The sequence below is a fragment of the Alligator mississippiensis genome, chromosome 2 (assembly GCF_030867095.1).
Source record: "Alligator mississippiensis isolate rAllMis1 chromosome 2, rAllMis1, whole genome shotgun sequence".
In the NCBI taxonomy this organism is placed as follows: domain Eukaryota; kingdom Metazoa; phylum Chordata; order Crocodylia; family Alligatoridae; genus Alligator; species Alligator mississippiensis.
The window spans coordinates 94469023-94494539 of NC_081825.1; the positions used below are offsets into that span (position 1 = coordinate 94469023).

Genomic DNA, 25517 nt, shown 5'->3' on the forward strand with positions numbered 1-25517 from the left:
TGCCGGGGGCGCGGGGCGCCGCGGCTGGTCCCGGGGGGCGGGCCGGCCCATTCATCACTGCCCCGCGCCGCCCTCCTCTCCCGGCTCCGCCATGCAAATACGGCGCTGCCGGCACAAAGCCGCGCGCAGCGGCCCTGGCACGCCGACAAAGGGCCCCCGCGGCTAGTGGGGCTGGCGGCGCGGGGTGATGGATGGCGGCCCATTCATCTCACCTGGCCCGGCCCGCCTCGCTTTGTCCCCGGCCCCCATTGTTGGCCGGCCACACGCCCCGGGAGCCCGCGCTTCCCATGGGCGGCAGCCGCAGCTCCTGGCTCCCCCCCCCCCCCCTCCGGCCCGGTCCCCTCCGCCTGGGGCAGCCGTGGGGCCGCGAGGCGCAGCCCGGGGGGCGGCGGGAAGAGGACGAGGGCAGCGGGGCGGAGGGGGACAGGGCAGTCCCTCCGCTCCTGGCGTCCTCTTGGAGGGTGGAAGGTGCCTGGGCCGGGTGGGCACACAGGTGCCCTGTCTCATTCCCTCTGGTCTGGGGACACACACACTCTTCTCTCTCTCGCTAGTCTGGACACACACACACTCTGGTCTAGGGATGCCCACACGCACTCTGGCCACCTCCCCCCCCCCCCAAAAAAAGCTCCCTACACCCCCACCACTCAAAGGCTGGCCAAGGAGGCAGCCTCTTTGTGGCTGCCTGGCTTCTCCTTGCTACCTCGCTCCAGGCATTTGCAAAGCCAGGACAGCGGTTTTCAACCTTTTTTCATCTGCAGACCCCTAAAAAAAATTTCAAATGGAGGTGTGGACTTCTATGAATTGCAAGGGTGGGTATTCATATACCTTTGATCATAATTATCTTTTATACACCCCTTAGATATGGCCAGGACCCCAGGGGTCCACGGACCACAGGTTGAAAATCACTGAACTAGGGGGAAGGCTCCCGGGGCTCTCAACTTCCCTTAAAAGCAGCCTTCTCTTCAGGCCAGACACAGGCACCATCCAGATGAGCTGTGCGGCGGTTGGATTGCAGCCTGGACATGGCCCTGTTTAGTTGAAGCAGTGTTTGTTTGCTTTTGAAATGCCACAAAGTTTAATCCCCCAGTTGTCAGGGTCCCTTACAAGTAAATCCAGGAAGGAAACCAAAGGTGAAACTGAAGAGAAATGGGGTCCCCCCAGGGGAAGAGGAGACTTAAGATTTTTCTGAATTTCAAAAGAGCAACACATGAAGGCAGTGGTTTTACCGCCCTCTGTAACCCAATACTACAAATCAAAGAAACACCTAAAACATGAAAAAGCTTCACCTCTGCTACCAACTTGCTTACACAGAGGGCTGTGGAAACCCACTGGCCTGAGCAGGAAAGACATCACCCAAGAGGCAATTGAGAACAACACTGCTTTCAGCCCAGACACAGATCACCAGTGCAGCAACGAAGATTAGATATAAATAATAGATCAGTATCTTGAGGGTACTGGGAGATTTAATTCGTTCGTGTTTATAAAGTGCCTCTGCATCTTTGGGGGGAAAACATTCAAACAAGTGTTTGTTGATACAGACTATGCACTTGAGAGTTTTAAAGTACATTTTTATCTGTGTGCAGGTTAAAGAAACTGTTAATTACATCAGTTTTGAACAGGTAATAACAAATTTGAGGTTCTGCCTTGAACAAATATATTAGAGAGCAAGAAAGTCTTGGTTTCTGCTCTCCTATTCCATTCAACTGACATGAGAGCAAAACAAGACCGCCCCTCATCTATAAGTCTTTCCTTCATTCAATTTTTATTAAGATAAAATAAAGGATGTTTGCTTTCCTTATTTTGGAAATTCTAGCTGACTAAAATTAAAGAGGCACTTCACATCCTAGACTAACTTTAGAAACCCACTTTAAACAGTCCTTGCAGGGCAACAGTCATTTTGTGCATGATGTCATGGGCAGACTGACCTGCAGCAAAAATGGCAAACTGGCAAAATTTTACCTTTAAATATATTCGACATGAAAGATTAACAGACTATTCAGTTTGACTGTTAGGGGCTCTTGATTTAATTTGAGAATTACTTTTGTCATAGGAGACAGTAAGGGCAGAAAGCTTAAGGACAATTTAAGGCTTCTGATTTGATCTTGTATACTGGAGATGGGATGAGCCATAGCTGATCTGAACAATTCCTACTTTTGTAACAGAGGCCATTTCTAGAGAGTACAAATTCCCCTGCACCAGAAGGGTGATTAAACAAGCTTTCTGCCAAGAAGCTAAAGAAACCTCTGTACACCTGGTTAGCCTAATCTCTGCCTTGCATTCATAGCCAGCACTAGAGAGAGGGAAAGAGGAAGAAAACTTCATTCACACAAAAATCACATTAAAACATATTAAAAATGGATTTAAGTTAGACCAATGCAAAGTGTTATGCGCGCACATATTTTGGTTTGAAACATTATTTTAAATCAATTAGAAATTGTAATATTTTTAATATATATTATATTATCATATAATTTTAATATTAATATTTAATAATATTTTATTTTAAGATTGGATTATTTCCATTTAAATCAATTATTGATTTAAATGGAAATAATCCAATCTTAAAATAAAATAAGAGTAAGTATACAGGTATTTCCACTGCTTTAATGAAAACAGTTTACCAGTTTCCACTTCTCATTTGACCACAGCCTCAAGCATGAGAAAGTGCCCAACGATTTCTTTACATGTTAATGTGTGGTTACAGAAACCTGCTGCAAAAGTGGGCAGTTCTGGGTTTTCTACTCTGAGGATGCAATTCTCACAAACACAAAGGCAGTTTACCCCATGACACAATACAGCCTCAAGGTTTTGAAAAAAATTGTTGAGGAAGTGTTTGAAAACCAATGAAGTGAAAAAATCTTGAATTTGGGAGTGAAAGTAAAGCCTCTGCTGCCAGTGCAGAAAGTAAAACTTTCTCTAACACCCCACTGCACAAAAAAAACTTGTTTCTTAAAACAAGGATAAGTGTTAAGGAAAATCCTGAACTGTACTGTCCAAACTCAACAATTTGAGAAACATTCCCATTCCACCGTTTTGGCTCTGAGTATATTGTACAAAAATTATTATGTTTTTGGCTGAATAGTCCTTATTGCTTGACAGTAAAGCCTTCCTCCATTGTTCAGAATAGCTGAGCTACTTGAATTTACAAGAAGTCTGCTCTGCAAGTCACTCAGACAAGTTATTTAACAAACAAATAACAAGTATCATCCTAAGTACCAGAGGTCATTTATATCTTTCCCCAAGCAAACTGTGTTTGCAATAATTTAGTGTCCATCCTAGATGAAGAATTAAATACAGTTTTAATAACTGTTTCAAATCAGTCTGCATTGTTAGATAAGTGCAAATTCATTCATTTAATTATGTTAAGGAAAATAAAGTCTTTTGGATATGAGTAATCTTCAGTTACATCCCCAAAGGAGAGTTCAGTGTTTTGAAAATAAATAAGGCTACTTGCTGAAACCTGGTACTTTACAAACAAAATGAAAAGAAACCCCTGAATAAAAGTCATCCTTGTCAAGGATGGTTTTGTTGTGTTGAAAGGAGCAGGAACACCATCAGAGATAAGAGATATGCACTCCTGTCCATCCCCCTATCCAAACAACTTGAATACTGTATGGAATAATTCTTGAATAAACTGTGCCTCTTTTGAATAGCTGTGTATGTTCACCGCTCTCTGTCAACGGGGATGAATATGTTCATGCTATTTTGTCTTGCGATTATTATGTTTTAACCAACAAGAGTGAAAGAGTTTAGTAGGATCATGTGAGATAAAACCTAAGGGGAAAAGAAACAGCATAAACATTTAGAAAATGTAAATAACCCCCCATAATTGTAAGTTCAAAACCACTTTAAAACTCAATTCCAATTTGAAAATATACTAAAAGAAAGTAAATACTAAATATATTTATCCTTTTTAAAAGTTTACTTTTCATATCAAAGTAGTTGCAGATGCACTTACACAATTGTTTAAAACAGCAGATGAATAAGTTGCATGTGTTTGGCAGAGCCATGATTAACATGACAAAACATGTCTACTTAAAGTATTAAAATAAGGTCCTGGGGCAACTCTCTAGGTGGTCTAAATCAGTATAACTCCACTGATTTTAACAGAGTGACACCGTTCACTCCAGCTGAGGATTTGGCCAATGGTCCTTCTCATCCTGCTCTGTCTACTATTCCATGAATTTTAAAAAATTTGGCTGTTAGATACCTTTTAATATGCTTTCAAACTACTAATGACAATTATTTAACACTTTTCTAAGACAAAATAAATATAAACAATTTAAGAGCTGGGCACTGATTTTTCTTCAAAAAGTTATTTTGACTTCAGCATGTTTTTGTCTATGACAATCCTATAACTTTCTTTTTTGTCATGAAACCCAGACTTAAAAGTGATGTGCAGATAATATTACGTCCAAAAATATTAAATTACTAGCTGACACACTCTTTCGTATGTTTTCTTCTTGTATCTTCCTGCCTAGGTCGCAAGTGAAAATAATGTGTGTTTAAATCATGGCCCCATTCAGTTGAATGGGAGATTCTTTTTTGTCATCGCCTGTGACATCAACATATCACCAACAATATTCTCAAAGTAGTCAAGTTCAAAACCTCAAAACAAACTGGAACAATTTAACATACAGTGCTGCTATTGCTAAACTAGCACATAATTAGCAGTAATATTACAGAGCGGGGCTGAGCTGCACTGGCAGGGATTTTTGATTGCATTTACATGACACTTACCCATATCATTATGGGTTCATCAGTATGAGTAACACCTCATTTTTCAGCATTAGCCAACTACAGCAATATGTTATTTTCTGAAGAACAGGATAACACATTTCTGAATAAAAAACACCTACATATTTTCCACTAAGATCTTGTGTTAATGTAAAGATTTACTTGTCTTTGTGGCAGGAGATGCAGACAATTATTGGGCCTGAATTTCCACTATGTTGATTGCCACAGGGAACTTGATACACTCTGCCTAGTACCAACCTTGATAAAGAACAGGTCACCCTATGCACTGTCTTAACTTTTACCAGCTGGACATGGTCCCCATGGAAAGTGATGATGGCTGGAGTACAGTGCATAGACATGGCTCTTTCCTCCCCTCAGTACGCTTTTCCCTTGTAGGGTTATGGGGAAGGGCAATGCAAGAGACCTCTCAACTGGCTGAATGCCTGCTGGGGACTCCCTAACACAAGGGGAATTTTCAGTAATGATAGATGATAGGGCTGGATTTCACCACCTCTGTTGTACACCAGTATCTTAAAAGAGACAAAATAGGGCAGAAAAATCTAACTTAGCATTTCAAAATAGCTTCATGCCAAGAAGTGTATTACTTTGGGGCTCTTCAACTGATGGAGTATTGTCAACAAGGATACTAGAGGTAAAAAATACTTGCCTTTTTTCTATCACTGCAGATAACCTTGCAGTTACAGTGGTCACCATTAACAGTTAATATTGACTGTTAGTCTCTTTGTGGTGATAACAAGGAAACTGCAGTTAATTACTGCCCTAAGTATAAAGCAAAACTGATCTCTGATACCATAGTGTGGCAGTTGTTGGTGAATGCTGACCTTCTGATGAGGAGCACCCAGTTATCTACTTGCTCCAATGTCATAAGGGATATCTATTGCAGGTTCACAGGGTAGAATGATGGTATGCATGACGATGGTGGGCTGGGGTAGCTGACAGTATTCAGTATCATTCCTCTTAATTATCAAGGAAAGATCTAAAGGAAGAGAATAAGAAGAACTGGAAGGGAAGGAAGTTTTCATTTTGGAAAAGCAAATATTTGGTTATCTCAGTAAAATATGTTATTTTTGTAATTTGATTAATTACATCTTGCAGGAAATAAATTAACTCTTCATCCAATGCACTAACTAGACAGGAAATGTTAATCGGTCACAAAGCCATTTGTCTGGTATTACTCAAAACGTTCACTTATCTGTACTGTATATTTAAGTCTGTGAGAGAGAACTGTCACCACTGCTTTCTTTTGTGTCTTTTTTTAACTTGTGAAGCTAGTGTTTATGTATTCAGTCAAAGTTTTTGAAAATGAATGTACTCCATAATTGTTACTCTATCAGTGACTTTAAATCTGGAACATTTTTTATCTGAAAATCCAGTAGCATCTGCCCAAATGCCTTGCCCTGTAGAGAGAATTAAAAAAGGTTTTATTATCATGTGATACATACGAAGAAAAGAACATTTTTATGTATTCACATCTCAACAAACTACTTTGCAAAACTACCTTGAAAATTTTTTATTAGAAATATTGTTTAAACAAACAAGATCTCTCTTCTGCACTATACAACATCCCTGAACTTGGGGGTATTCAAAGTCTGGATCCTAATTTTGCAGGCCGAGTGAATATCTAATTAGAAGAATAATATCTGACACACACTTTGGTTTGTCCTCTCTCTCTCTCTCTCTCTCTCCCCCCGTTTAGCTTTGTTACTAGTACACAGTCTTCTAAATCAAGATTTTTTTACTTGAAGTTGAGATTTGCAACAATTTAAGCTTCAGTAGACTAAACTGAGATTTTTCCAGTTGATTTATTTATTGGCTACTGCATATCAGAGTTCAGTGAGCTTGGCATTATAGTTTCTTTATTTGGCACAGAATTTCTGCCATACTGTTTTTACTGAAGAGCATCCTGTTCTGTTAATAATCCTGTCAATTTCTGTGAGATTACTTGTGCAACAAGGCATTTCTCAGCCTAAGAATGACTCACTTGGGCTCTTAATATCACATGTACTGTTGTGGTCTTCTGCTCAGTTTAAGAAATGTTTCTGATATGTCATTTAATCTCTGGAATTTTGGTTTTCAGAGGGGGTGATTTTTTTTCTTTTTTGCATCCAAATAACACAAAACCAATCCACACATGAGTCAGCCTTATTCCTACCATCTGGATCATATTTGCAGAATGATAAAGTGGAATATAATATCAAAACTGTAGATTTGAATTTGGTTTATAGGATTTGACTAGCTCTTAGCAAAATATTATCCCAGTTGCCTAAAAAAGTTTTTAGAGTCAGTAAAGCAGAAGGCCACAGGGGCACTGGGAGACAGGTGGAGAACAAAAAGAGAATGTCTTGCAGTAGCTGCAGATTGGTTTTCCATGTGTTCCCCATCAGGTTCACAAGAAGGTAGGACTCCTCCACTCACAGCCTGATTAGCCAACCTCTTGTGACTATCAAATACCCCAAGAATGCTAGTAATAACGTCTGGATCCTGCAGAGTTATGTAGTGGGAGTTAGGAGACTAACAGTGCCTCTACCTTCATCTCAACTGTATTGCACTAGTCAGAATTAAGCTCTATGGAGGAAGATCCTTAAATTATATGAATTCATATGCAGTTCCATGGAAGTCAAAGGAATTGTATTAAAGAAATATATGACCATCTGAGGTTTCAATCATCTTATACAGCAATATACTTATAAAAAATAGTTGTCTAGCAAAGACTTACTCTCCAAAAATATGACAGAATTTTTTCTGTGAGTTCACTGATATGTAAAAAACAGAGCTAATACACCACAAGGCCAGCTTCATCATTCATAAAGCTTTCAAATTCACCTTAGTGTATAAATGTCAATTTTTTTTTCCAGCAAAGTCTCGTTTTGCACTGTAGTGCACTGCTCAGTTTTCAAACTTACAAAAAATCAACTTGACATACTTATCTGAAATTAAAAAGCAGCTACAAAAACAAAGGCAGAAGATTATTTCTCCATCTCAGTAGTTGGTTAAAGAGTCTATACAGTCAGTAGTCATAAAAAATAACTATATCAAATCAATGCTTAGATACATGCCTGTGGGTCACTTCTTAAAGATGCAATACCACCACCACCAAGGGAATTCTTCAGAACAAAATTTAATCCATTTATTCCTGGTAACTCATATCTGTAAAGGTAAGAGAATTACATGTTTGTTTTCAGCAGATACAGATCATTTGTTTTGTACAGAAGTAACATCAAGTGAAACGCAGCATGCATTATGATTATGTAAGGACTGTGATGTTATACAAAATGCAAAACTGTTGGAAATGAAAAAGAAAACAAATGTTAAATGTAAAAACCTGATTGATAATGTCAAGTTAAAATTAAAAAATAGATTGTTTTCTCATAAGGAAGAAACAGCTGTATCCGTTTCACAGGTAAATTACCAAGTTTTAGCTTGGGAACCAAATCTGAACAAAGGGTTTATAATGGGTAAAGACTTTTAAATGTTTCATGGTCTGTTACTTAAAATATTCTATAGATTCTTTTAAGTCTCTGAATTTTCTGTGGTTAATCCTGGCTGTCATCCAATCAGCAATTGATATGCTGTCAGTTACTGAGAACTAACTGTACAATGAGGGTGTTTGTACACATGACACCATTACCATGTACGCAAGATGAAAATGTCACTTTGTGTGGCTTAATGGAGTCACACTGTACACGTGCAGGAGTTTGGGGGTTTTTAAATGAGTTTGCATTGTTTACTAAACTACATCCTGACGCAATGCATTGCAGCTACTAGTCAGCTCACCTCTGGCTGCAGGAGAGGCGGGCAGGCTCTGCAGAAAAAAAAGGATTGGACCCCTCACCACTTCTGCCTTCACCAGGCACCTCTGGTGTCCCCACCATAAAGCACTGGTTTCAACTGCTAGATCTACAACATACCTATGTTTATCTTTCCTTGCAGTGCTTATCACTAATTTATCTGCTTTCTCATAATTCTCCTGCAATTGTTTTCCTGTATTTTGTTGGTCTTGGCATTCAGGATTTTTTCCTTAGTGCTTCCTTTCCTCAGTGAGGTGTCATGTCTTTTCGCTTCACCAGTTCTTGTTCTGTTTCCATTTAGCTGTGCCTGTTACAGCTTGAATTGAATTTTCTGAGCACTGTATATTTTTCTTCAGATCCACTTTGTATCTCACATTCTTCTGCCTTTGGGTGCATACAAATGACAGGAAGGCACTTATGATCATGCTGTAACTTTTGCACTTTACACAAAGTGCTAAAAGTTACAATGCGATTGAACATAACAGCTATTTGGCATGTGTGTTGGGGGGCGGCTCAGAGCCTCCCTGCACTGGAGAAGGCCAGGAGGCAGGGGGAGCTGTTGCATGCCTCCCAGTGTGCTCTGCAGCCTCAGGGAACTGCCAGAAACTCCTGAGAGCAGCCAAAGGGCTAGCCATAGCCAAGCAGCTTGCCTTCCCCAGGGTTGTGGCTGGCTCTGTCCCCAGACCATCAGTGACAGCCTCTCAATCCAGCCTCCTGCCTCTGGCCAGCTGAGAGCTACAGCCTGGCCAAGGGGAAGGTAGGAAGGATGATGTCCTTACCTGCAGTGCCCCTGGGATCAGGGGTGCTGGCAGCCCGGCTAAGCGCAATGCAGGGGGAAGGCTCCCTCCTGCTTGCTGTCTGATCCCATAGGCTGCAGTGGCCTATGGTCCTAGGGGGAACAAACAGGGGGGAGAGACCCCTCTCCCCTACAACACACCCAGCTGGGCTGCCAGCTCCCCCAGTCCACGGGGCTCTGCAGGCAGAGACACCATTGCTTCTTCCCTCGCCCTGGCCAGGCTGTGACTCTAAACTGGCCAGAGGGAGGAAACAGAGCTGGGATTCATAGATTCATAGATGTTGGGGTCAGAAGGGACCTCAATAGATCGAGTCCGACCCCCTGCATAGGCAGGAAAGAGTGCTGGGTTCAGATGACCCCAGCTAGATGCTTATCTAACCTCCTCTTGAAGACCCCCAGGGTAGGAGAGAGCACCACCTCCTTTGGGAGCCCATTCCAGACCTTGGCCACTCTAACTGTGAAGAAGTTCTTCCTAATGTCTAGTCTAAATCTGTTCTCTGCTAGCTTGTGGCCATTATTTCTTGTAACCCCCGGGGGTGCCTTGGTGAATAAAACCTCACCAATTCCCTTCTGTGCCCCCGTGATGAACTTATAGGCAGCCACAAGGTCGCCTCTCAACCTTCTCTTGCGGAGGCTGAAGAGGTCCAGGTGCCCCAGTCTCTCCTCATACGGCTTGGCCTGTAAGCCCTTAACCATACGTGTGGCCCTTCTCTGGACCCTCTCCAGGTTATCCCCATCCCTCTTGAAGTGTGGCGCCCAAAACTGCACGCAGTATTCCAACTGCGGTCTGACCAGTGCCCGATAGAGGGGAAGTATCACCTCCTTGGATCTGTTCGTCATGCATCTGCTGATGCACGATAAAGTGCCATTAGCTTTCCTGATGACTTCATCACACTGACGACTCATGTTCATCTTGGAATCCACTAGGACTCCAAGATCCCTTTCCGCTTCCGTTCCACCAAGCAGGTCATTCCCTAGGCTGTAGGTGTGCTGGACATTTTTCCTCCCTACGTGCAGCACTTTGCATTTCTCCTTGTTGAATTGCATTCTGTTGTTTTCTGCCCATATGTCCAACCTGTCCAGGTCTGCTTGCAGCTGTTCCCTGCCCTCCAGCATGTCCATTTCTCCCCACAGTTTTGTGTCATCCACAAACTTGAACAGAGTACACTTCACTCCCTTGTCCAAGTCGCTGATGAAGATATTGAAGAGTATCGGTCCAAGGACCGTGTCCTGTGGGACCCCACTGCCCACACCCTTCCAGGTCGATACAGACCCATCCACTACGACTCTCTGGGTACGACCCTCTAGCCAATTCGCCACCCACTGGACTGTGTAGTCATCCAAGTCACAGCCTCGTAACTTGTTTACCAGTATGGTGTGGGATACCGTATCGAAGGCCTTCCTGAAGTCTAAGTAAACGACGTCAAACCCTACTCCTGTGTCCAGGCGTTTTGTAACCTGGTCATAAAAAGAGACTAGATTAGTCAGGCATGATCTACCTGCTACAAACCCGTGCTGGTTTCCCTTTAGCATAATTTGTCCTGCCGGGCTCTCGCAAATGTGAGCCTTGATAATTTTTTCGAAGACTTTGCCTAGGATGGAGGTGAGACTGAATGGCCTATAGTTGCCTGGGTCCTCCTTCCTCCCCTTCTTGAAAATGGGGACCACGTTGGCCTTTTTCCAGTCCTCCAGGATCTGGCCCGTGTGCCATGAGTGTTCAAATATTACCGCAAGTGGCTGTGCAATGACATCAGCCAGTGCCTTCAGTACCCTCGGATGGAGCTCATCCGGGCCTGCCGACTTAAAGGCATCCAGTTCCTCCAAGTGACTCTGCACCATCTCAGGGTCTACACATGGCAGTCTGGTGCCTTGCTGCTGCCTCTCTACAATCCCAGTGAGAGCCTTGTCCTGCCCCTCACTTAGGAACACTGAGGCAAAAAACTTGTTGAGGAGTTCAGCCTTGTCTCCCCTGTCCATCACCAAAATCTGCCCATTTAGTAGGGGTCCTATTCCACCCTGGGCCTTCCTTTTACTCCCTATATATCTAAAAAACAATTTTTTGTTATCCTGGGATGAGAGGCTGTTGCTGACAACCAGAGGCAGGGCCGGCCTGGTGCTCGGGCAGGCAGAGGAGACAAGCTCTGTGTGCCCAAGGCTAGAACATGGCCCTGCACAAAGGGACGCAGGTGGATGTCACCTTCCCTAAGAACTGGTACACAGGTTTACTAAGGTGCTCTGCCTTACAGCACCTTCATCTGGTAACTCATCAAAGGAGGATTAAATTTTTGTGTGATCAGCCTTGAATGTTTGTTAGTTTACAGCTGTAGAGCACTTTTGGGGGCCTCATTGTGCAAAAAAAATGTAACCTTTGTACACACCCTTTGACAGTGCCTTACATCTGTCCTCAGCTCAAATTGCAATTTCTCACAGTGTCTTAAATTTACAGTTTTGAATTCCTGATTTTATTTGCCACTTTCTGTTTGAAGTCAATCTTTATTAGTTTTATTTTCAGTTTGACAGAGCAATGGCTGTGATTGTTGCTGCTATCTGCTGCTCAGTATTCTCTTGCATCTTGGATGGATGACCTGAATTTCAAAGTGATGCACATACCATTTTGTGAATTCAACATACTAGTATCTTTAGGATGGGTTTGGAGAGACAAGGTACTTGCAAGAACAATTCAATTAATCTCTTGCTAGTTTGATTTGATGATTCCCAGCCAAGGCCTCACCATTTCTCTTTCCATTCCTTGGATGTCACATTCTGCTTTGGTTTTCAGTTTACTCAATAAAAGGATTAAGTTTGGGACTGGTATTCTGTCAATCATGCTTTAGAAGCAATTGTGGAACTTATCTTTATCCTCAACATTGTTCTGTGTTCTTCTGTCAGCACTATACAATTGACATCTCTAAGAATATGGTTTAGAATCTGGCATATATGATGCATTGTTCGAAAGATTCCCAGTCGATGCGTGACTTTTCCATAGAAACTTCCATGGTGGGTGTTACTGTCTGGATACTTGTCACTGCTGCAATCTGAATACAGGCAATTATTTTTCTGACCGCATTTTTTTCCCATACCTGTCAAGCTATTTTCACTGATGCCAGGATTTCAAGTCCACAGTTTTCTTTCTCCCTCAAGATCTACAAGGTCTTTGCTGTTTTTTATACATCATTCTCAATTCCAATAACTGACTATTGGATTACTGAACTATTGTTGGCTATCACTTACTGTCAGTAACAAACTTTTCAGGGTCCTAACTTTCATATACTGCCTTTTCATTAGGAGCTTTCATAATACATAGGGGTTTTTAGTTTTCTCTTCTATGCAGCCATTTAAACCAATTTAGAAGGCGAGTGCTGGAAATCCAATAGACCACATCTGTCTCTACTGCTAGGTGACTATCCCTGTTTAGCCCTTTTACCTGGACTTGGGACTGGCAGCAACATCAAGATACAGAAAATAAGTCTTAAAACAGAATAGAAGGAAAAAAAACAGATGGCACTTGCAAAAGATGGTCTCAGAAGACCCAGTCCCACATTGAATCAGAGCAACTTGTCACGAATGTGTAGCCAATAGATTGGTATTGAGAAACTGAAAAACAACAAAGTGCTGAGAATTTATCTAATCACAGCAGAAATACTAGAAACCCTTATCACCACCACGCATATGAAAGTAACAGAGGTGTCCACTGAAGTTTGAGGAAAAGAGACCCCTTATAATCAATGGAAACATGGAGTCATAAAATATTGAAAAAGGGATAAATATCTCAGTACTGTACTAAAACAACTGGAGAGGAGCCATATGCAATATTATGTAAGATGAAAGAGGCAATGGATTCAAAGCATAAAGAACACAATGGGTTCAATTCAGCCCCAAGAGACGATGTACAGTCCAGATAAGGATCACCCCACCCCTCCTTGACAGAAGAGGGAATAGACTGGCAGGTTCCCCTCAGCATGAATTTCATCAATTCTCAAAAGGCATTTAACAGTCTGCATAGACCTATATTGGGGAACCTCTCTCAACTTTACAGAATTCCAGCTGAAGTCATCATCCAGATGATACACAAAGATGCAAAGCACCCTCTCGGGGAGAACAACCAGACATCAGAATGGGTTTCACTTGCATACAGAAGTAAAGCAGAGGTGCATTTTCACTCTATTGCTGTCTGGCATGTCCACAGACTGAACTATGAAAAAGGGCATAGACAACACAAAGCAAATAGCTTGGTTAAATGGCACTTGCCTAGAAGACCTAGACTTTGTCGATGACATTAACATGAGTGAAGGATCCCAGAAAACTACAGACACAAAACCTGAGAGAAAGCCATAGGCTGAGTAAGGCTAAAAAATTCTGCCATGGCAAATATCCTTGAAATCCAGAGATTAAACAGCAACACCACAACAGAAGACTAATTCATCAAGAAGGTAGATAAGGTCCCCTACCTGGTAGAGCTTAACTAAGGCACTAGAGACATCAAGTCAGGAACAGCACTGGTAACATATGAAAATCAGATATACAGCACCACGACAAAACTGAGAATTTTTACCTCAATCTCATTGCTAGTGTAGGGCTGAGAATTGGAAATCTACCAAAAAATCAAACAGACAACTATGGTAGATACCTTCAAAGACAAATGTCTTTTTGATGGTAATCTTTTGTGGACATCCAAGAAAAATCACCAACAAGTAGCTCAACTCCAGTAGAACCACACTTATGTAAAACGTGGACTTTGGATGCCAATACACAGACTCCTGCACAAAGCTACCAAATGATGTGAGGAAGAGGGTTAAAGCAAACCCATTACTGGGGAATTGATCTCCACACTACAATGCATATGGAAGCAACAGCAAATGACAGAGGAATGGAAAAAAACTGATTTCTACAGTATGCATCAGTGTTGACAAAGGAAGGATGTAATGTAAATAACAGATATTAACACAGAAGAGTAGTTTATGGCACATTCATTTCAAATACATGCATAAATATTCAGGCTAATTTATTTTATCTCACGTTAGGATTTCAGAAATTATATTTGTTTTTATTTGATTTATATGCTGTCCTTCCAAAAAAGGACTAAGGGCAGCTTACAATAAGGGAAACAAAGATCAGTAGATATAAAATAAAATATTAAAATAAGAACAAATTCCCCCCTTCCTGTTCAATATGTGTGTCCATCTGTTTGCGTGCACGAGTAGTACGAGAGACTGCATTAAATAACGAACTATGCAAAGAACTTTATTTGGAGACACAAATAAAAGCACTTGGGAAATCTTATGGGCGTGCTTAGGAAGGTTCAAATACTTTAAAATAAAAAGAAGCTATAAAAATGTTCAGTAATAATGCATCAACCAAAATAGATAAGTTATCTAGTGCATTTTCTGAATATTACAATGAAGTAAAATCTAAACTAAGGACAAGAAAATATTATGTAATTGTGTAATTCACTCAACATTTTCAAGCTGCTTTTAAAAGAGCAGAAAAAGAACTAAAAAAAAAAAAGGTTCAAAGCATATTAACATTGTGACAGGAAGTAATAAAACCAAGAAAATTCATTGTTCAAGTTGAGCTCCTATACTGAGGCACAATGGGGTGCCTCCCTAATTACTTCCTTTAAAGTACTGTGTGCAGGTATTCATTAGAGATCAGACTTTCCTATGAAGTTCCTGTAAACTTTGGTCATGATGCTCTTTGCATGTATATTTATTTAAAAAATAATATATCAAGAGACAGAAAGCAGTCTTCTTCATAGGGATTAAGGAGGAGATGAAATTTTAGGTTAAGATGTTTGTTTAGTAGGTGGGTTGTGTGAATATACCTGCTATTGTGTTCTGTGCATTAAATCTGTGGACAGAAATAACAGATGGTTTAGAATTTCAGTAGACGCATCATGTTTGCTTTCTTTGTTGCTATTTTTTTTAGATGCTAAAAAGCATCTGATAAATTTTGTGTGTTTTAATATGGGAACCTTTTTAAGTAGCACAAACAAAATAACCATACCACGAAGAAAGAAAAACAAGCCCCAAACCTCAGACTAACTTTGGTATTCTCACTGAATCAGAGAAGTGGAAACCTCAGAATTGTAACTGTTTTTAATCTTGTGTTCTAAATTTAACCATAATTCCAAATAAACCATTTTATTATTTGTATAATTCTAATATTCTCCTATTCTGAAAATATATAAAACCAAACTATGCAAAATTAAAGGTGATGAAAGTTAGATGGAACTGATGTATTAACAGGCAGCCCTGAAAGCATGTTGGCTTAACAGAGCAGGAAAGGGCACGTAATGATCCAGTTAAAACAGGACACAACTATTTTATTAGTCCAGGAGACAGAAAGAATTTAATTATTTCTTTGAGGAAAAGACAAGGGGCCAGATCCTGTTCAACCTCCTAAACACCTAAATAGACGTCATTGCCTAAATGTGATCCTACTTCACACTGCTCAAGTCTCTGAAAAAACATTAACATACCTACATTTGTAACACATCATCACTTTAGCCTTAACACACAGCCACAAAAATAAAAATAAAAATCAGCAAGCAGGAGGACACATCCACATCTTGCATTGACTCTTTTTTAGGCACTTGAGTACAGTGGCTTAAGATCACAATCAGGGTTCCTAATAGGTGGAATTGGATCTGGCCTAAAGTTTCTTTCTACATTTTTGTTCTGTATGTCTCACCTTTCTTTAAGTGACTCTGAATATGCACCATACTGAATCTAGAGCATTAAACATTTAGAAATGCACAAATAATCCTGCACTGGCAAGAAGGTGGATATGATGATAAAATCTTTTCCATCTCCAAGTTCCATGATTTTAAACTTGCTACAAATACCCAACATACATTCACTCTGTTTTCAATAGTATCCCTGATCAGACACTTTTTTTAGAGAACTCTGAAGCGTACTATCATTTTCTAGAGTTAGAACTAGTTTCTTAGTGTGAATATACTCATCTTCTACTTGTTGTCAAAAACTGTATCCAAATTTGTCTGACTATTCCATTTTGAAGTGGCATATCACATTTAAAAGGCACAAGTGTATTTAATTCAAGAATTGCTTGTATGTGGAAAAAGTAGTAGTTTTTCCACATAGTAGTTTTCGAAATAAGGCCTTTATTACTATGATACCTGAAACCCCCAAAACTTTACAGCTTGCTATTATTTCTATCAAAAAGAATTTCCCCTACATCTTGTGCACACATTTATTTTGCCACATTTAAAAATGCAATGGAATACTAACCTTTAATATTTAATAGAGCAGGCCAACCTTAGCACAAACTGTTTATGCTTAAAAAGGGTATTTTGGTTCTTAATAATGTTTTTTTAGCCCACATTTTCTTTTTAAACATCAAGATTGTTGGTTTTTTATTGAGTTTCCACATTCATTAAAACTTTACCGTCTGAAAGAAACTTCAGATCTGAAGCGTGTGACCATAATCCTCATGATCCTCAAGTGTTCTACAAAAGGACCCGTTCTTTCCTCCCCTAGTTTTTCATTTTGCTTACAGAGCCCCATTATAACAACATTAGAAGATGACAAAAAACAAACACAGATGATCTAATTAATGAAAATAAAATGTTTTCATCCAGAACCAAGCAACATTTTAACATCTGTCTGTGAACGTAAACAGCACTGAGGAACAAGCAAATCTCTCTTAGGAAAGCAGAAAAGGCAAAGCTTTGACTTGTTTGATGTACATGGCAATTCTTGTAACAGATTCATCGTGCATAATTTTCTCATTTTTTCCTTTCCGCTCAGTTCCAGATGAAAATAGTTGTAAATTTAACATAAAACATTTTTCAGTAAATTCATTTGTCACTGTTTATTAAATAGTGAGTAAGGCTAACTGTTTATTAAATAGTGAGTAAGGCTAGGTGCAGTTATTACACATAAACTGGTATAAGTGATTGGAAACACATCTAAACCTGTAACAGAACAGAAGTTCAGTGCATGTAGACAGGTTTAAAAATGATGGAACCCGGTCTAAGATAGATCTGGATAGATGTAGTATCACGAATTCACAGAAGTTTCGGGCTGGAAGGGACCTTGTAAGATCATTGGGTTCAGCCCCTCCGCTCTGGGCAGGAAAGACTGCTGGGGTCAAATAAACCCAGAAAGGTGTGCATCCAGTCTCCTTTTGAAGATCTCCAGGGTAGCTGCCTGCACCACCCCCACTGGGAGGCCAGTCCAAGAAGAGCAGCTGTAGAGACCAAAATCCACCTCCTGTACAGTTCTACCTTTACTTGTCCTTCTCAAAGGCACAGTTTTTGAGACCCTCTCCTCTATTACAGGAAGTGAAAGATCAATGAAAGGCTCTTATTGTGGAAATATTTTCACACTCCTTACACATGACAGTGCTAGTCAATTCACCAGCAAAGATCCTATCTAAGAAGTTCATCTTCACACCCCTTCTTCCAAGATTTAATCAGTTTAGGTTAGACCCATCTATCGAATTTCTGCACCAGATCCCCTCCCAACTTAATTTAGATCGCTGTCCTCTGGCATCCCAGACTTCTTTGTGGGCCCTGGTAACCCACTCATCACAGGGCAGGTGGGTTAGCCTCTGCCCATACTCATCTTCTCTGGCTTAGTGCCGGCCCAGCCCACACCCAGGCTGTCATAGAACTGAGGAAGCAAAGCTTCTGTTCCTAAGGCCAGCATCCTGCCTGCACCTGTCAGCCAGGCCAGGCGGAGGAGGGGCCGGGGGCCCCCGCCACCACCCTGCCAGAATAACTGGGGGAGTTCATGGTGGGGGCTTCCCCTGTCCCCCACTGACTGGCCCAGCGCAGTTTCTTTCTGTTTCTGCAGCTCCACTCCCGCCAGCTGTTAGTGGGAGGGGAGAGGAAGGAAGCGGGGGAAAGTAGTATGGACCTCCACCCCAGCTTGTTAGTTTGGGTCTGGGGGGGCTAGGCCCAATCCATGCAGCTAGGGTCTCTGCTCCCCACCTCACCCCGCTCAACCTTCCTAACAGCTGCAGGCATAAGCTGCGGCTCAGAGCCCCATGGCTTTGGCTGTGCCAGGAATGGGGGGCAGGGTGGGTGCAAGTATGGAGTCCCCCCGCCATATGGAGCCCCACACCAGACCTGAGGCAGTAAGCTGGGGGGTGAGGGGCAGGGGGCTCCATACCCCAACCCCCAGTTCCTAGCCTTGTGGACAGCTGCATGGCTCTGGCCCTGAGCCCCCAAACCCAAGTCAGCATAGCTGGGGTGGCCCACATGGCAGGGAGGCTTTATTGCATCCCCCAGCTGTTGCTGACAGCAGACACCTGGTGGGGGTGCAGGGCTGCGAAGAGGTGCCATATGGGCCAATCAAGAAGTGGCCGGCTTCTCAGCTGGGCTCTGCATTATCTGACAGCCTGCTATGAGTGCCCCCAGGCTGCTGACCTTGGCTACTGCAGGCTGCCTTCATGAACCCCCTTCCCCAAAGGGTGAATGTGAGTTCTGTTCACTCCCAGACTAATGTAGGGTGCTTAGAAAAAGCCATGAAAGTTAGTATGAATCCACCTCAGGCTTTTTGAACCTCCTTACCTGGCCTAAGAGTGAGTGCACCCTCTACCTCCGAGGGCATGTCAACATGTCACAAGGCAGTGCCATGCAAAGAGACCCAACCTAACTACAAACATGGCTGTACTGCTTCTGTCACAGACATATCTAAAGGCACAGCACAGAATTTACAGGCCAGAGACAGCAGGGAATAAGGCAGGGTCCTGATCTTGAGCTGTACCATACTACTCTCAAGCCATCCAGAAGTTAGATGAGTTCAGGTAGAATTTGCTATGCCCAGATGGTAATATGTAATGCGATGCAGGACTGCCACCTTTACAGGTAGTAAATATTTTAGACAGAAACAGATTCCTAAGCTATTGAAGTTTGCCAAACTTGAGGCCCTGAAGTATGGGATAATGTGGCTTCTTAAAAAACTTAGGTAAGATTCTGGAATGCAAATTCTTCAGTCACCAAACACTGGAAACTCTGAACACTGGCATGAGACTGCACAGCTGCTATTCCATGGACATTTTCAAAAATTTTGGTTTTCTTTACATATTGCAGAAGAACCTACCATATTTACTTGAATTTAAGACAGCCCTGAATTTAACTTGCCACCCAATAATTAGATTATATGCATGGAAAATTTATAAATGTATTATAATTTTACATGTACATAATCTAATTATTGGAAGGTTGTCTTTAATTCATCCCGCCCATCATTGAAGGGGGGTAGGCAGTGCGGGGCAGGTGGTGTAGAAATCATGTGGCTTGCCCCTTGCTTGTGCCCACCCCGCTGCCACCTCTGACCCCTGCCTGATCCCTTACAGCCTTGGGTTCCCCCTGCCGCCCAGCCTTTGCTCTCCCCCACTCCTCCCACCCCTGCCTCTGCTCCGTGCTGGCAGGCTCCATCCCTGTTCTAGCCTGGGGCACTGAGCATGGCCCCAGCCTTGCCCCTGCAGCAGCCCTGTAGGTTGTGCATTGCTGTTACAGGGCAGGGCTGGAGCCATGATCAGTGTCCCAGGCTGCAGCATGCACAAAGCCTGCCAACATAGAGAAAAGGTAAGGGAGGGAAGGGAGTGGGGTAGGCAGGGAAGTAGAGGCTGCATGGTGCAGGAAGGGAATGAAAAGAAGAGACTTCAGGGGGGAGACTGTGAAATGCAGAGGCAGTAGGGGAAGATGGAGAGGCAGGTAGCAGTTGTGGTTAGGGCCCCAACCCCATGTAGGGGCTGGAGCCCAAGCCACAGCAGCCACCTGTCTCCCACCACTGCCCTTGTAAGAGATTCTTAGACAAGGTGCTTTTTTTGCCATATTAAATGGGGGGACCTCATCTTAGAATTGAGTAAATATGGTCATTTTGAAATTTCCACAGAATCATTGTTCTTCATGTAGCCTTATAATGGAGTTGTTGTCAAGTGTCTACTCCTTAGCCTAGGAATTTAATCCCACCATGTAAAGCATCCTTGGATAACATAAAATATTGCAAATCTGCATTTGTCAGTCTTTTCTGTTAAAATAGTTTACAATTGTTCTTACACTATAATGCCTCAATGAGCTAATTTAGACAAATCAAGAACATACATACCTTGTGATTAACTTTTCCTCAGGGTTTGTTCTCTCTAAAAGATGCTGGAAGTAATCTTCTAGGGCTTGAGCTGTTAAAGTTTTCTTTAGGTACGGGTAATAGAGAGGATGCCGTGCTATCACACCTGTTACATGAGACAGTCAGTTAAAACAAATTACTAAAACAAATTAGATTTTAATATTCAAAATGGACATGAGATCATCCAGTTATTTGAAGCTATACATATGGTCCCTCTTTAATCAAAACTTACAGCAACAGGCTTCCATTCCTAAGCAGGAAACTAACTTGGTGAGTGACATGATTGAATGCTGCCAGGCTTTGTGCTATTAATTGTAACTGTCCATGCCAATGAAAGATGGATAAGAATAAAAGGGAAAAGGACAGAGAAAGGAAATGTGAATCTCCTCTTCTCAGAACTCCTGGTTTGAAGTATGTGCAGTAAGAAGTTATTGCAATTAGCACTAAAGGGATATTGATTGAGGGCAGGTCTACATGTGCACTTTAATGCACATTAGCCTATTTTAATGAGCATTAAAGCGCCACAAAAATGTGTTTTCATTAATGCACCTGTTTCTAGTCCCTCACAATGGAGGGCACCTATACATGTGCCACATGTATGCTCCAACACATGCTAATTAGCCCACGTTGGTGTGTGTTAATTAACATGCAGCCATCACATCATGATTATTCAGCATCCCCATTCTTCAAAATGGCAGCAGGGGCACTTTCACTAAGTGCAGGACACTGAATACACATGACACTGTGGATGCTTTCATTAGAGCAGCCCAAGCTGCTCTAATTAGGGCATTCCCTATCCCCCACCCCAGAGCATGTGTATAGATGCCAAGAGTTACTAAATTTAATGTGTACTAGCAAAAGCAAATTAATGAATGTTTAGACACTCCCAGGGTCAGTCAGTCATGGGAATAAAAGGTCCATCTATGTTATTTCCTTCTTTTAATGAATTAGGAACATATCTACGAACGTATAGTTCTCAAATTATAGCAGATTCCAAAAAAGGTCTCTGTAACTCCATAGAGAAGCTGATGTTCCCCTGATGTTTCACAATGAGGTGAATCAAGCAGAAGGACATCAGTGTTTTATGCTAATCTGGTGACCTATGCTAGGATAGCATATCTGTAGACCTAAAGTTAATGTAAGCTTAGTAGGACATGGATTTACCATCTATGTCATTAAAATATTTTATCTGTATATTTTAAGAAAGTCCTTTAATCATACCCATTATTTTTAATAGTTTAATAATGCTAACGTGCACATGCATGCAGTTATTAAACAGAAATATTAAATTCCATCATTGTTGAACAGGAAACAATTTTATAGACAAGGATGAAAAGGTTGTATTCCTTTTAAATAAACAAAGCCTACTTTATTAGCCTTAGCATAACAGGTGTTAGCAAATCAAATTCCAAACGCACCTTTAATTCATACTGAGATTTCAACATCACACTCTCTCATCTTCCAACAAATAAGAGAACCATTTGATGCATGCAGAAGTAAGGAATAGAAGGAATTAATAAATAAGGCAAGGAGGAGGATAAATGTAATTACACTGAAATAAAATACTTGGACCAAAAGAGGTGATTCAAAACAATTTCTTACATGTAAAAAGAACTTTCAGACTATCAAATACTATCACAAACATTTAGTTTTATAAATGCAATATACAATTTATGAGGGAAAGATGTGATCACATCACCAAGAGACCACATTATAAAGCATATCCTCAATGGAGGTGAAATTAGGCTGCCTAGACACCCTATGTAAGGCACTTTTGAGTGTTTGTCTTTGAAACCATATATTATGATCTACAAGTATTTTATATAAGTTTAATAAGCAGGTAAGATTTTCTTCGATGATTCCAATAAGTTACAATGAGCCAAATATATTTCATTAAGAGAAGATGATTTTTGATATGACAGGATGTATATACACTCATTTCAGCATCTAAATAATACGAAAAGAATCAGAGGTTGTGGGGAAATTTTCAAAAGCAGAACTGGTAATTTGGCACCTAACTCCTGTTGAAAATCTTACCTTATATTATACATTAGAAAATAAAAATACCTATGTTGGCAGAGTTTCCTTTGTCTCCACTTCTGGTATAGGCAAGATCTTCTAAGCGATATGTATGTGGACCACTTGGCAGATCTCCATAACAATACAAGAAAAAATAATATATATTTTAATAATATATACAAAGAAATTAATTATAAATGTTGATAGAGTTGAAGTCCTTTCACAGAGAAATTGATGTTAAAACTGTATACCAATTTTGGGTGCTCAAATTATGATGCTCCTGGGGTGATTTTTTCAGAAAACTTCACTTGCACTAGCACTTTATTTGTTCAGAACACAGCTTCCTGTTGTCAACAAGCAAAATGACCCCGCCAGATTATTGTATCAGAGTGTTAAGTGACGCAACCATTTGTAAATAGTGATGCGGTGGCGGAGTGTATCAGTAACTTGACCCATCATGCGAGCGGCTCGTGATCAGGGCGTGATCACCTGTGGTCTAGCCAACCAGAGACCACTTAATGGGCATGGCTGGCTGGCCAGCATGTCCATGGGTTCCAGAATGTACCATCAAGGGAGCTTTTTGATTGGCCAAAAAAGTTATATAAGGAACCGCACGCCCTGGCGCGGGGTCCCCAGGCTCCGACTCTCAGGACGGATTGATCACCCGTCTTGGGGCCTGGTCAGACCCCTAGGTCTATAGCAGAAGCTGCTCCGGTCGCTCCGAGCATTATAGTTTACTGCATCGCCCTGTACTTTGTCCCAACCAGACATCGTACTTGTATACTGCGGTCTTCACCTGCCACCCACAGCTTGTCCCTTGCTGCTGTATATAGTTCATCGCCTCCAAGTTATATCACCCTTCAAGTTGTTTCGACAGTTCTGTAAGTAAATATCACATTTTATTTCACACCTCATTGTTTGTGGTGTTTATCTTATCTCCCTCTCGCACTTGGCATCCCCAAGCGTGTCTGGGTTGGTGTCACCACCCGGTGCCCCACTTGACATGCAACTGCGGCCGTTTCCAAAGCACCATTCAGGAACTAAGGCCCACACCTGTCTCTTCAGTTGCATTTGTAAATGTTCAGCATATCAGAGCCTCAGCTGTAACAGACTGAGCGTATAGTAGGCCACAATTAATGACAACCTGTGAAAAATGAAGTGATGTACATGTACTACACAGCCTGATGCATCCTCACAGCACTATCTACTCTATGCACTAAATAAAGCAGGGGTCCTGAGGATATTATGGGATCATATAATTAAAGGCTGTATCATAATGCATATACACAAGATCCTTTTAATATTCTTTCAAAAGTCTGTTTTGTGTGCAACTTCCTAAGTTTCTAAAAAAAAAAAAAATGCAAACTGATAAAACCAGAAATTTCATGATATAAAATTACTGGCATCCACTTGAGTCACTGGCAGGGGTGGACTCCTTAACTCCACAGCCTAGATCTCTGCCAACTGAGCTAAAGACTAACTGGTAGCAGCAGTGGCTGTCATAATCTATGGGTGCTTGCACAAGTTACATTTTTTGTGCAATCTGGCCCCTGAAAGCACTCTACAGGTGTGATATAACACATTCAGGGCTGCAGGGCACTTTTAAAATGGGCAATCATGCAAAAAAATAACCCTTCATAAATCAGCTATTAACTGAAGGCACTATAGAGCAGAGTGCCTTAGGGAACTTGCATTTAGACTCCCTCACAGCTTAATTTTTTGCATTTTTGAGGGGCTGGCCTGATGCTCTCACTAGTACAGCCCCACCCCCAGGGCTGCAAGTGGGGCAGGGAGGAGGCAGGACAGCTGCTGGCTGGGCTTTGCCATGGTTGGAGCTGGAGAGGGAGGGCATGGTGGAATGGATCCCCCTTGTCCTGTGGGCCCTCTCCAGCTACCCCGGCTGGGGTTTTGTGGGAAGCCAGGCTGGGCCCGTGAGACAAGGCTCCATCTCAGCCCCCTGCCCCAGCTCTGGTCATGGCAAATCCCTGCCAGCATCTGTGGGCTGCTGCTGTCAAAAGGAAGGGAGCCCCCCCTTGCCAAATGGGCTCAACTTGGCTCCCTAAGGGGTAGCTGGGGGGGTGCTGCGAGGTGAAAGGGGGGTCTCCTTTCTCCCACCCCCTGCCCAGGCATCTTGACAGTGGCAGCACATAGCTGCTGGATGGGATTTGCCATGGCCACAGCTGGGAGGAGGGTACCCAGCCCGCTCCCCCCAATACCCTGCCAGGGTGGCTGGGGCAGCCATGTGAGGCAAGGGGGCTCCATTCCACATGCCCCCAGCTCTGGCCACAACAAAGTCAAGCTGGCAGCTGAGCGGTGCTGCTGTCAAGAGACGGGAGCCAAGGATGGGGGAAGGGAACCTCCCCTTCTCCCACCCTCTACCTGAACCTGTTGAATGGGGCAACACACAGCTGTTGGCTCAGTTGTGCCATAGCCGGAGCTGGGGGAAAGAACAGGGCTGGGAAGAGGGGTGGTTTGGCAGCCTCCCTGGGGACTGCTGGAGTTCCCCTGCCTGCTTGCCTGGGACAGTGCAGGCAAGCTCCAGTCCCCCCAGCCAATAGGCAAAAGTTTGTTGTTTGCATAAAGTGACATAAGTGCGCCCCCTAAATGTCTGTTGGTACCCTATGTGGGCCAGCCACTAGACAGAGATAAAGACCATGTTTTGCAAGTCTCTCAGGCTCATGGCAGATATTATATGTAAGATGCAATAAATCAGTTAATTAATCAGAGCTTAAAGTGTATCCCAGCCACATGTTCAGGTTATTAATGGTGCAGTGAAACAGGAATCCAGCCACAAAGTGTATATGTAATAACATCGCACCTTATATCAAACATATGGCTGGTGGGGTCCTCACTGGTCGACAATCAGCTGATAGTCAGGCAAGCAGGACTGCATTAGGCAGCCCATTCTCATCCTAATCCTGATGATGATCGGCTAAATGGGAGTGCCCTTTGTCTTGAGCCATGGGGTACTCCCAATCTATCAATCATCATTGAACTGGAGTGCTCCAGGGGTCAAGTGGTGGAGTACTCCCAATCAGCTGATTGTTGGCAGATTGG

The 25517-nt window shown here is 42.2% G+C and overlaps 1 protein-coding gene across 1 annotated transcript in view; it reads right to left on the minus strand.

Moving 5' to 3' along the window:
* Window positions 1-3903: 3903 nt before the first annotated feature.
* Window positions 3904-25517, minus strand: part of LOC102557924 (uncharacterized) — a 115235-nt gene continuing 93621 nt past the window's right edge. Inside the window, exons 17-20 of the mRNA XM_059721946.1 lie at window positions 22509-22592; window positions 20424-20547; window positions 7815-7905; window positions 3904-6155 (exon numbers count right to left, since the gene is read on the minus strand). Of these exons, the coding sequence (XP_059577929.1) occupies window positions 6081-6155; window positions 7815-7905; window positions 20424-20547; window positions 22509-22592 (374 nt within the window). The 3' untranslated portion in view covers window positions 3904-6080. The remainder of the gene's footprint in view (window positions 6156-7814; window positions 7906-20423; window positions 20548-22508; window positions 22593-25517) is intronic.